Source organism: Scheffersomyces stipitis, chromosome 8 (assembly GCF_000209165.1).
Source record: "Scheffersomyces stipitis CBS 6054 chromosome 8, complete sequence".
Classification (NCBI taxonomy): Eukaryota; Fungi; Ascomycota; class Pichiomycetes; order Serinales; family Debaryomycetaceae; genus Scheffersomyces; species Scheffersomyces stipitis.
In genome coordinates this window covers 546056-558590 of record NC_009048.1, presented here as the reverse complement: position 1 = coordinate 558590, position 12535 = coordinate 546056, and the positions used below count along the sequence as shown (strand labels likewise).

The following is a 12535-nucleotide window of genomic DNA, read 5'->3' as shown; positions in this document are numbered from 1 at the left end:
TTCTCCAAGATCTGGATGTCGTCTACTATATCTGTATCCTGTTCGATACTATTCATATTAGATGTGTCTGCCATGTTCTCATACTCCGTTTCGATTGCAATATTTGGAAAGACCAAATTATCCACAAAATTAATATCAGCTAAAAAGTCTTAGCACAAAAAGCTTGGGAATGGACTATATTTATGCAATGTCAAAAGTTAGTATTTCTTCGGCAACGGCCAGCGACTCCGGACAGATGCATGTATCGTGGTGTCAAAGAAACAGCCGATCACCTTACACACAAAATTCGTAAAGGAATATTCTCTAGAAATTGTGAGTCAGAGCAGAAAATAATTGTTTGACATAAGAAATAGTCCGAGGAAAAAAAAGTATCATTATCTTTCAGTCGGAGATGTTGAAGACCGTTCCGAACTACCGAGATTCGAGCTCGGAACCCGGAGCCGACGCAGACATTTTTTCTTCGACCATTTTGCAGATTGAGTTTGTGGATCATTTTGCAGTTTTCTCCTCTGCATGCTGATTTTGTGTCCCCAACGTCCATCCTGATTCATTTTCATATTCAGGCATATAGCCCCCCTCTTTTTGTCACGTTCTTCTAACTTTTACCGAGGGCCGACCCTGGCCCTGTTCTAAAATGGAAAATTGCGACCGTGAGGTTTTACTGCTTTGGGGAATCTACTTTACGAGCATTTCCAGGCGTTACAAACGAACAATACAAAACGGAGGAAAACGCCTTGATATCCTGCTTTGATATCCTGCTGCCACTTTACCTGTCCGTTAATAGTCACATCTACTTTGTTAGAATTCCATGGTAGGACTTTGTATTCTATGGTATCCTATAAATTAAATATTATCACAAGGTGAAATAAAAAATACAATCATGCACTGCTCGTTTGAGATATATACGAAGAATAAGGTTAAGGTTTATTTTACAAAAGGCGGCTAGCTTCATAAATAAAATAAACTTGTAGTCTGAGAACACTGAAACACATGTAATTAGCAAGAAGCATATGATTCTTCACCAATCTCACCTTATTGCTTCTCCTTACTAGGGTTATTATACTTGCGTGCAGGCGGATTCTTTGGTGTAGTGATCATGAAGTTAATGCTAGTGTTCTTGCCTGACGACTTCTGCTTCTTGTAGGGACTCTCGTCGTGGATCTCAGCCGGTCTGAATACGATTCCTGAGTTCAGCTCTGGAGGAGTCTGGAATTGATGTGAAGGAACAGGCTGTTGCTTCTGTTGCAGTTGTTGCGGAGTCATCCTCACCACAGGTGGTGCTTGGACCATGTACGAGCCAGAGTTTGCAGGAGGAGATGGGACAAAGTACTGGTATTGTGGAGGTTGAGCGATGTAGCCAGGTTGGTATGGTTGATTGGCCGGAGGAGGAGGGTACATTACAGGTTGATACTTCTGGGAGTATGGAGAACCTAACGTCTTACCTCCGTTTTGTTCCTTTGTAGAAATAACTGCCAGACTGTTTGGGGTATAATAAATTGGATACATGCCTTGTGGCGCCATCTGTGGTGCTATTATAGGCAGGTGTTGTTGCAGTCCTTGCTGTTGGGGTATAGATGTAGGAGGAAGTGGTAATTGGGAAGGGTGCATGTGAGGAGAGCTGGTGGAAGTTTTAGTCTCGCGGCTCGTGGCGTCACTTCCAGACACAACTCTTCTATGACCAGTCGTTGGCAGCTTATTTGGAGATCTCAATGGAGAAACGATGTTGCTGCTAGACTTAATGCTTTCGGCTGTCTCAGAGAAAGAGGGCAACTGGGTATCTGAATGCTTTCTCTTGTTGGAAGAACTACTACTGATAGGCAGGGCCATTTGTGCTGGCAAAGGCTGAGAAGCCTCCATGTCTTGTTTAGTAATCAAAGCACTCAACTTGGCAATAGCTGGTTCCATTTCTTTTGACTTTCTAGAGAGCTCGTCAATTACTTCTGATGGTTCACTTTTGAGTTTCTCGATCTGTGATATGATATGATCAATCGAAATAGAGTTGGAAATAAACAAAATTGGTATCAAATCACTGGATATATCCATAGATTTAGCCATCTTAAGTAGTTCGACAGCTGTAGCACCTAATTCATTCTTCATGGATTCTTGTTTAGTCTTTTCTTGTTCGACTTTATATCTGAGGATTTCATTCAACGTCTCGATATTGTAGGGCCACACTGAGTCCTCATGCAAAACCTGTTCTGGAAGACCAAGAATGTCTGAAATTAGTTCATCGATAATTATTTTGTTGTTGTTAGCACTTTCGTTTTTATTATCTGTACTTCCATTTTCATTCAGTATAACTCTTTCATACTTGAGATTTATATTATCCTTAGATTCATTTATAATTCTTTCCAAGGACTGAGTATTCATCAGCGATTGGTGGCCGTAATGTTTGTATTTGGATCTATCTATATTGAAGTTCTTCAAAGTGGAAAGAAATTTCTGGTTAGACGGAGAAGGTTTCTTTGAACCTGGAGATTTCTTTACTTCATTCGACAGATCAGTGATATGATCAGCTGTCAAGCTTGTTATAGTCGGTGATGGAGTCTTGTGAGAATCTCCTGCATTGACCAGAAAGCCAGACTGATGAAAGCTCTTCGGCTGGGATGACAGTTGAGATGCTGCCGTTTCCACACCCCCCGCTGAGGTTGCGGAAGGCAGTGCCAAATCATTGGCTTGAGGAGCACTCATTAGATTTACTATGGATAACAACTTGGAGACTTTAATTTTGGAGACTTCGTGGAAAATAATAATAAAAAAAGAGACCGCTTAGTTCTGTGCTATTTACTTTAACAGAACTAAAGGGACTTGGGATATTGTGATGATGGATAGTAGTTGGAGTAAACTTATATAGTTTTGTTTGAAATAAATATAGGGCAAATATCTCATACAAACCACAAGCTCAATATGTCAAAGCTAAAAAGAACTATACGTCGGGGGTCTGTATGTATTTATAAAATCCAGGGTCGAAACTAAACCCAGTGTTAATTTCCCTTTACAATAGATGCTGTATTTCAATGTAAGAAATATTTTTGAAGGAGGGTCCTTGAGTAATGCGTTCAGATTTACTAAATTGGTGCAATGAAGTCAGTAGTTTGCCCAATTGAAGAACGAGGTGTATCTAGTGGCTGTCTAAAATTCAAATTGAACAATGTATAGGAGGGTGTTTAAACAAGCAGCTTAGATTGTCTTATGAAATTTATGAAACGAGAAATCGTCAGCAATAAATAGCTGCCTTAGCTATATTGTAAGGGCAAACCAGAGACTTAGTGGGACTGAAATCAGGTGTTCCTAGTTAGAGTGTAAGTGGGTGTGAAAAGCAGAAATGAAAAAAAAAAAAATTGTTGCCTGTTTCCTAATTAGGCAATGATGTAGCTTTTTGCTCCATTGGGAAATCCTGAAAAATCATTTTACAATTTTAGAGTAGAAGGATTCAAACTCCCAATGCCCATCCTAGGAAGTGTCTAGAACGGGAAATGTCTATCAGACTTGGTACCATGGACACCGGCTCTTGAGATCAATGGAGACAAAAATAATTTAAAATTGCAGCCATTCTGAGCTCTAGACCGTCCAGATTGAGAAAGTTGTCTTCGAGGGATGGATGTCAGGGTCTGAAGGTCTATTGGAATGTATAAAATTATGTTGCAAAAGTAGACAATTCTTCTCTCTTACTGGTATGCTGTTCATTTGCATTCGTAGGTAACAAGTGCTCAGTATGCCGATGTACCAATAGATGTATTTTCCGGTGTTTGAGGATCATCGCTCTGGGTATACATGCACCTCTCAAGGTTAGAAACCATCACTCACGCAGGAGAACTCTAAATCAAAATCTTATTACGAATAGTCTTTGTTTATGCACTTTGAGGTCTTTGGAGATAATGAGGACCCGCTGGAGGCACCTGATATACAATCGACGATGGACGTTATTATAGTAACAATGAGCTTTTCCAGGAACCAATTGTCCCTGATCCAGGGCACACGGTTAGAGCAGCCTCTTGTACCATTACTGGCACGAATACCATACACCGGGTACGGAATTATTATGTCTACCATATCCGAATTACTGAATACGGTATCGAAGTTTGAGAAAATTCATATTTTCTTGAGCCGTAGTCTGTCTTTAACAATCAATTTTACGAAGGCAGATAGTGACAGTATTCTACATTGTAGTGCAGGGGTGTTGAGATTATTATCGTCTCAAATACATCAGTAAGCGTTGTCTCACTTCTACGGACATGTAGTGGTGTCAGATCCTTGGCTGTAGAGTGTAAAGGGCTTTTAGTTATAGTTACCGCTTATTGCTCAATTGAGTTATATCACAAGCATAATCAGTACATGCATGATTGACTGTAGAAATCGGTTTCATTTCGTGTACGAACAGAACTAAAATACTAAATGCTATTGTTCCTGGAACTAACTACGAAGATCCGCACAAGGCTGCCTTTGTTAGGCTGCTGAGTGTCGGACCTAGCAGCATCGGATTTTCGGATGTAGCTCCCTAGCTCCAGGGGAAATATCTGAAGCAGCACGTCCGGTCATTCTCTGGCCTGAAGACAATGTCCATTTTGTGCCCTATGTATGTCGCCCAAAGTTTGTTGGCCAGAGAGGAGTCTACATATGTTGGGTAGGTGCGAGAGACGCAATTACGAAATTTTTGAGGGAGGTATGAGGCTCGACTTGATTCCAAGGCGAAACATTTAGACACAGAACCCCTTTACTTAATTGTAATCGAAGTGTATCCCGTAGCCTTAAAATCCGAGTTCTTAACCCAGCGCCTTGGTCTAACTTGCGAAATACTAATTTTCATTCTTGGGGATGAAGGCTTGGAAGCCGGAAAATTGATCAGTTCTCACTTCCAATCTGCACGCTTATCGGGGAGAGAGACAAAGAAAACTTAAAAAAAATGTAACAAAAAATGTACTACGCTTTTCTCCTCATCAAGTACTCCCCAACTTTCGCTAACAGCGGGTATATATGGATAAACAATTCCATCCCCACACTCAGGTATAGTGGTAGTTCCATTAGACACGTATATACCAGATGACCCACGAGGAGTATAAGCAGGTTGTAGTGATAGCTTTTGGGGGACCTTCTTCTTCGGGAAAGACCACTTGTGCCAAAGCTGTGCATTCCTTGATCAAGAATTCCAGGTTGATTCATCTTGATGATTTCTATTTAGCTGACCACCTCATCCCTGTTGATCCCGTTACTGGTCAACAGAACTGGGACGTTCCAGAGGCTCTTGACTTCGCACGTTTCACATCTTACATCAAATCAATAAGACAGAGCCATAATCTAGAAGACAAGATCGACACATTGGAACCTGACACGAATTTGAAATTGACTGCTCAAGAAGTGCAGCAGTTTGAAGCCAAGATCGCTCAAAATATACCGGATCTAGATAACACCTTGCTTGTGTTGGTGGACGGATTTATGTTGTTTCATGATCGTGAAATTATTCAGTTGTTTGATGTAAAGCTATTTTTCCATGCATCATTTGAAACACTTAAAAATAGAAGAGAGCTGCGAAAGGGCTACAACACCGTAGAGGGATTCTGGGTGGATCCTCCAAACTACTTCCGTGACATGGTTTGGCCAGCGTATGAATCTAGCCACAAATATCTCTTTGAAAATAAGGATGTCGATGGCGTGTTGAAATCAGAGTATAAGACGCAATACCAAATCCACGATATACGAAATGAAACAGGGGTGAAATTGTACGAAGTTGTAGACTGGCTGCTCCAACACATATTCGCCATGGTCAAGCGGTTGTAGGCGGGCTCGAACCTACATGGCTGTATTAAGCTCCTTCCAGGGTTTACTTCTACATGGTATTACCCGAAATTGTATTTAGTATACGTACATTATTATTTAGACGCACCCATAGATTCTACATTATTTTTCTTCAATTGCATTTTGATTTTGATTTTGCATTAATTCAAAAATAAAAATGCTTGCAATCCTCCTTCACCAATGTATTTATTCTTAGATTTTTAATTCTAGTGCTGTTCATTCTATGTATACATATGCTGCTAAGATCCTTGTCAATTTCATCAGCGGAGCGACATTTTTCCTATTTGGACAGTGGTGCCCTGGGGATGGATCTATCGATATCGCCTTACAGATCTGATATCCTTTTTGGGCTAATACCCCTTAATATTATTTTTTCGATTTCTTGGGCTTCTTCGATACCAGCTTCATCTCTTGCTCGAAAATGTCGCTGGCACTCTCTGTAGTCTTACGCTTGGACTTGCTCTTGACACTGACCACTCCCTTGCCCTTAACTGCCTTGCTCAAGTCACCAGAAGCGTCCCAGTCGGCTTCATCTGCGATGGCATACCTGTCTAAATTGATGGCATTGATCAACTCACGCTGCTTCTCCCTCAACTCCTTCATTGCTTCGTTCCCAGCAGCGTCTAAGTCTTCTTTCATTTCTTTTTCTATAGCCTTGTAGTCAATATGTTCAGCCTGTCCGTCCATTTCCTTAACAGCTTCATCTTCAAACACGGGCATTGAGTCTTCAATTGCCCTGCTAAGTACGGCTCTGAAATACACAGAGAACTTACGAACGATTTTAGCAAACATGGCCATCGACTGGTTAGAAGGAAGATTCAACTCACCCGAGATCTGGTCCATATCCTTGTGTTGTAAGCCAATAGCTAACAAGATGGCACTCTGCACTGAAGACAAATTGACATCATTGCCAGTTCTTTTGGAGAAAAATATATGGGCAATCAAAGGCAACATGTCCACAATAACGTGGTAATCCAACAAGTTGTTGGCATACGAGTCCAACCTCTTCAAGTCGAATGGTGAAAGGTACTCGTCCAATTGGTCTCTGGTCAATTTTTTGACCTTCTTCTCTGAGCTTTCCCCAGCTTCAGTAGCCTGTATAATATTTAAGGCTTGAGCTGCTGGGAATTTCTTGAACTCATACGACAACAACTGCAAGAATCTCTTATGGAAGTCCTTGGAGTACTCTTGCAACCAGGCGTTGTCACGACCTGGCAAGACGTTCAACATCACAGCAGTGTGTTCACCAGTAAGATCGTTGGCAGTCTGTCTCAAGTATACTGGTACGAATCCAGATTTCTTCCAGAACTTGTGCAAATTAGGTGTCAACCCGTAGGAAACACCTAAGTAATGTAAATAATAAGGAGCCTTTTCAGATAACTTCAAAAGTAAAGGTGGTAAACTCTTAGCGTCTCTCAACTTTATTTCATCTTTCAATGAGCCCTTGGCCAACTCTTGCTCGGAGACTCTCGTGATAGAAGTCTCTTTCAATTCGTTAGACTCGCTGATATCAGTGAACTTACCCTGGAAGTAGTCTTGCAACAACTCAAGTGCTCTGGATCCATAACCCATACCAGCGTATTCTGGATTAGTAGCAATTCTCACAACTCTGGCTCCAGACAAAGAAGCAAACTCTTCATCTTGGAATTGTTGTGAAATCAACCACGGTATCAAATCACCACCTGCTCTTTGACCTCTGGAAAGGGACTTACGTACACTTTCCTTGGAAATTTCACCCTCCAAAGCCAATTGAACTACACACAATGGATCAGGAATTCTGTTGTCTCCAGCCTCAATTGGTGGTAACAACACGTATAACTGGTGCGCTGGAGCATCACTCATCAACTGTAAGTCATTTGGTGAATTCTTGTAATGCGATGCCACGTAGAGAGCCATCATCTTCTGCAAGAAAGCCTCGGAAACAGGATGGTATGAAAACAAGGTGTCTCTATTAACGTAGAACAAGTTACACTGCGAAGGGTGTGGTGTACCTTTAGTGGCGAACTTCGCATTCTTGGACAAGGAGACATCCAAACACAACAACTTGTTCAACCACTTTTCAACCTTGTCTCCTGGAGCATATCTGATGGGTTCATCTAATACTACTTCACGCAAAGTTCTGGCTACAGTTTCCTGTTCGCTATGCTTGCTGTCTCTGGAAATGACGGCAGTCTGGCTGTTTTCTCTATTATTGTTTTGAGACTGGTTACGCAACTGTTGAATCAATTTCAATGACAACGATCTACCGGTACCTTCATAACCGTTGATAGTAGATGCCATGAAGATCAAGTATGGGCCCATCAACTTCTTGACTACGGGCAAGGGGATAGCAGCAGCTTCATCGATAATGACTAACTCGGCCTGACCCAAGACTTGGTGATCACTAGGAGAGATGTACTGGATAGTTTGACGGTGTTCACGCTTGACGTCGACTCTCACTATAGCCTTGTTGAATGAAGGATTGGTAGACTGAATGATATCATAGTCCATGTGTTCGTTATATCCTAAGGCATCGAAACCTCTGAAGATGAATTCGAACAATGTCTTCAAGTTCTCTGGAGAGGGAGAGGTGACAAAAATGTTGGAGTACCCGTGGGAAATGGCAGCAGCAATGGCAATACCCAAGGCAGCGGATTTACCACGACCTCTGCCGGCAGTCAAGGTTACAGTGCTTCTCAAAGTCTTTTCAGAAATGACATCAATGAATGTCAAGATAGCCTGGGCCTGGTTTACGGTCTTAGACAAGCCTACTAATGATCCAGCTGGTTGGACTTCTGCCAAACTCTCCTTCAATTCCTTCAATTCTTGAGCCTTTGGCGACAATTCATCATCGTCTTTAGGTGGAAGAGCCTTCACATGCTTTCCTCCAGAGACAGGCAAGACGTTCAATTCGTCATCTACAACCAAACAGTTTTCGCACGATCCCAACGATAACAAGAATCTCTCGTTGAATCTGGCTACCACATCGTCATGGGCTTCGGTTCTGTAACGAGAATGGATATCCATAGACATGGTGTACAACTGCTTCAAAGAAGTCATCGACTTTAACATGATGACAATAATACCACCACCTTCGACTGTTTCAATGGTACGGGCCAATAAGTTTGGCGTAAGAGCTTCGAAATCTTGCAAGATACACATCCCGTAGGTGTTACCCAAGATCTTCTCGGTCTCCTTGTAGTAAACATATCTGATCAGCTGGTTGGAGATGAATGCTTCAAACGGATCCTGTTCATTAACATCTCTGATTCCTCTTTTGACATCCTTCTTGATCTTTGCTTCTCGTTTTTGTCTGTGAGAAGTGAAGCCTTGCAATTTCTTCTTGTAAGCCCACAATACCGATTTGTTCATCTTCAAATCAGCAGACATCATCAAATAGTGCAAGTTTGGGAGCTGAAAACGGGCTTTATCCCCCACTATGAAGAAAAAACTTCTTTCTTTTTCCTGGACTCCATTCCGGATAAGCGACGGAATACGTGCGTCGATAGCCTTCTTACCCATGGTTGCTGTGTATTTGTCCTTTGCCAGAATAGAAAATAGGTTGGCTATGACATCTTGAAAAATTCATGTATAGTGGAAATTTTTGTATGGAGATGTAGATGAGTCGTGCACAAGTCAATTTGGGTATATATGGGGAATATGCCATAAGCGACAAATCAGTCCTCAAGATGAAATAGGAGATAGGCAGAAATTGACTGACTGTGGTTGAATCAAGTTGATATGTTATTTCTACAGCATCTGAAATTGCGTTTTGGAACATAGCCTGCTTTCCAGTGTATTTTTGTATGGGTGCAAATTTGGTCTGTATGAAATTGTGTTTGTGTAATTGCAAAAATATAGCCATTTTTGAAAATATCGAGAGCGTCAAGTTGCAAAAAGATTGCAAAAAGATAGAGACAATTGTTTTGGAAAGAAGAGAAAAAATCCAGAAATATAATCTATATAGGGAAGCAATTTCTATTCCAATCTGGCAATTTTATTTAATTCTATTAGCAATGGAATCTGCGTTTTTTTACTCTGATGTTGGAGATCAGGATTTCCTGGAGAGATCTCTACTATTCTCTGATAATGCCAGTGATACTAAAGACAGATTGGCACCTAGATCTTCAAAACAATATAAGATAGGGCCACCAATGACCAAAACTGTCATTCTACGTCAGACGTATTTGTCTTCCAATGGCGAACTCATCAACCCCCTAATTTGGGCTAGAATAGATAGAGGGTTTGACTTCAAAAACGGCGAATGGATAGGATACAAGAGAAACTACTTTACCTTGGTATCGTCTTTTGAGTTTCCACAGAAAGAACTTTCAATTCTTGAAAATGACAGTGTCTATTTGCTTGATCCTGAGGGAACCCAAGTGCCTGTTCATTTCTTTGCTCTAAGGCTCATTTCCACATGTATAGAAGACAACTTTGAGGCTCCGTTGGCACAACATACAGCAAAAAGAGACAGAGGACCGCTGTATCCTCCGCGCATCACTCCTGTTATTCCAGCCAGGATTCCTAGTCATCTAGTCATGAAAGAGAATGCCAACATAAGAAACTTACTGAAGCTCAAGCTATTCAATAGGTACTTTTATTTGGATCCTCAACACAGGAAGAAGGTAAAGCCAAAATCAATGCTAAATACTTATCCTGAAATGGAAGTTTCGAGGGCCGTAAACTACGATAGAGTCCAATATGCTGCTTCCTTTCAATATAGAAAATCCCCCCCTGGAAAGAGGCACTATGTGCTAAGGGTTGAACTTCTAGCATACCCGAAGGATATGAGTCCGATTACTGTAGCTTATACGGAAACCCCACCACTAATAGTCCGGGGAAGATCACCTTCCAGTTATCCCAAACCAACTATTCAGTCAAGTCCAATTAAACCAACAGATATGAAGAGTACGAACCCAGGGGAGCAGCTTCCTAAAAGTAAAGAAAAGTTTATGGTAGTATTGAATATTCCAAAATTGCCAAAATCCAATAATAATAGTTTGTTGGATTTGGTCCAAAAAAGAGAGAAAGAGTTGGCTGCTTTGGAAAAGAAAATGATGCGAATAAATGATAGTTCGAATGATTTCCCAAAATGCAAGAAGAAACTAGCGGCTAAGGCACAAATCAAAAAGAAGCAAGAGTTCCAGCAAAGATTCAAGATAGCCAAGATAAAGAGAAATTCAGTTTGGAAATCAGAAATGGAGCCAGTACTTCCAACAGTTGAGCATCCCCTAGAGGCAAAAGCAGACTTCATCACTTGCCCTTCTACGGCTCAATCTGTTTCTTCAACAAGACTGACCTATTCCAAAGTGCCTTCACTTGAGTTAGACGAAACAATTACCACCAATTGTACGCTTTCTACTAGTTATAAGTTGGAAAAGATTAAAGAATTGCAGGTTATCTGTGGAAGAAAGACATTACTGGGTATGAACAGGATAGCCAGAGATGGAAATAGTAATCCATATTTTGCAGGAAGGTTGACAGACAGTTTTCAGCTACCAAAAGAACAGATGGAATATATAAGGAACTGGAGCAGAGATTCTATGTCTGCCACATCATACATAGACCCCAAGGCATTGATAGATACGAATAGAAACTTTCGATTCTAGAGACAGAAGTATATGAATTGTAGATTTTCACGTGACCACATAGAGACAACTTTTCTATGGACATAAATATAAGAGTTGAGCCCACCATATTGGCTAAGAACCATAAAAACAAAAAGAAAAACAACAGCAACATCGAGATAGAGTTGTAATAACACAATATGCCTTTATTGAACTAGTTGCAACTCTTTTTTTCCTGGCTTTCATTGGATGATATTCTGTCCTTACACTATAAGCAAAGCTAGTTTAACCAGAAGGTCGTGTGCGCTCCAACATCTCAAATATCAGAGAGAACAGATTAAAAGAATATGAAAATTATAGTGTTACGATTAGATCATAGAGTATTATCAAGAACCTTTGTATTATTGTTGATTCTTTTAGTGCAAAAAGAAAGTCATTCCATATCGCACAAGCCATTCACATCTAAAATGCTTTTCTTCAGTTTCTTCAAGACTCTTGTAGACCAAGAAGTCACTGTCGAGTTAAAGAACGACATCGAAATCAAGGGAACCTTGAAGTCTGTAGACCAATACTTGAACTTGAAGTTGGACAACATCTCGTGTGTGAATGGAACCAACTATCCCCATTTGCATTCAGTGAAAAACTTGTTTATCAGAGGTTCCACTGTTCGTTATGTCCACATGAGTCCAAACTCAGTTGATTGCACATTGTTGCAGGATGCTTCCAGAAGAGGTATGTATAAAGAGATATGATAGGAGACGATTTATGAGATCTGAAAATAAAGTATTAGAAGAAAAATTATCAATGAAGAATATGATATTAAAGTGTTGGAGTTCATAACTAGATAATAGTTGCTCTAAGAAGTCTTTCAATAGTATCAACGAAAAGCTTGATTTTACAAAATTCGACATCATATGAAAGTTGTATAATTCCTTGTATGATTCCTTACATCCACCAACGAGACTTTGAAGACGGCCATATTCTCCCAATTTCTTCTATAATTTGTGTGGTATACCCATGCACCTCATCTCTATAAAGCCAAGAACACTACTAACACCCTTCTAGAGGCAATGGTTCAATCCGCCAAATAGTGTATATATAGTGTAATATAGAAAAGTTTTATTGTTATATGAATTTGAATAGCACTGCTTCTATGCCATGCCATTCATTAATGCTGTTGTAGTTTCTATTCC

At 40.5% G+C, this 12535-nt stretch overlaps 5 protein-coding genes across 5 annotated transcripts; 3 read left to right on the top strand and 2 right to left on the bottom strand. All coding sequences in view use genetic code 12, as the record gives it.

Annotated features, from left to right (window-relative positions):
• Nucleotides 1-1032: 1032 nt before the first annotated feature.
• Nucleotides 1033-2610, bottom strand: BOP3 (hypothetical protein; the record flags this gene model as incomplete). Its single annotated transcript, XM_001386464.1, is given in 6 exon segments — nucleotides 1033-1161; nucleotides 1180-1741; nucleotides 1772-1804; nucleotides 1886-2302; nucleotides 2360-2524; nucleotides 2585-2610. Coding segments are annotated over 6 exon segments (1332 nt in total), but the record flags the coding sequence as incomplete, so codon positions are not given.
• Nucleotides 2611-5040: 2430 nt separating this feature from the next.
• Nucleotides 5041-5907, top strand: PICST_68496 (uridine kinase activity; the record flags this gene model as incomplete). The annotated part of the gene is made up of 1 exon (XM_001386663.1): nucleotides 5041-5907. The coding sequence occupies one exon, from the start codon at nucleotides 5041-5043 to the stop codon at nucleotides 5773-5775; it is 735 nt and encodes a 244-aa protein (XP_001386700.2).
• A 58-nt stretch (nucleotides 5908-5965) lies between these two features.
• On the bottom strand, nucleotides 5966-9324 carry YNN2 (Predicted P-loop ATPase fused to an acetyltransferase). Its single transcript, XM_001386463.1, has one exon. The coding sequence runs from the start codon at nucleotides 9292-9294 to the stop codon at nucleotides 6160-6162; it is 3135 nt and encodes a 1044-aa protein (XP_001386500.2). The 5' UTR covers nucleotides 9295-9324; the 3' UTR covers nucleotides 5966-6159.
• A 572-nt stretch (nucleotides 9325-9896) lies between these two features.
• On the top strand, nucleotides 9897-10634 carry NDT802 (DNA binding transcription factor; the record flags this gene model as incomplete). Its single annotated transcript, XM_001386662.1, has 1 exon — nucleotides 9897-10634. A coding segment is annotated over one exon (738 nt), but the record flags the coding sequence as incomplete, so codon positions are not given.
• A 1175-nt stretch (nucleotides 10635-11809) lies between these two features.
• Nucleotides 11810-12094, top strand: LSM2 (snRNA-associated protein, Sm class; the record flags this gene model as incomplete). The annotated part of the gene is made up of 1 exon (XM_001386661.1): nucleotides 11810-12094. One exon carries the CDS (start codon nucleotides 11810-11812, stop codon nucleotides 12092-12094), a length of 285 nt encoding a protein of 94 aa, XP_001386698.1.
• Nucleotides 12095-12535: the final 441 nt, after the last annotated feature.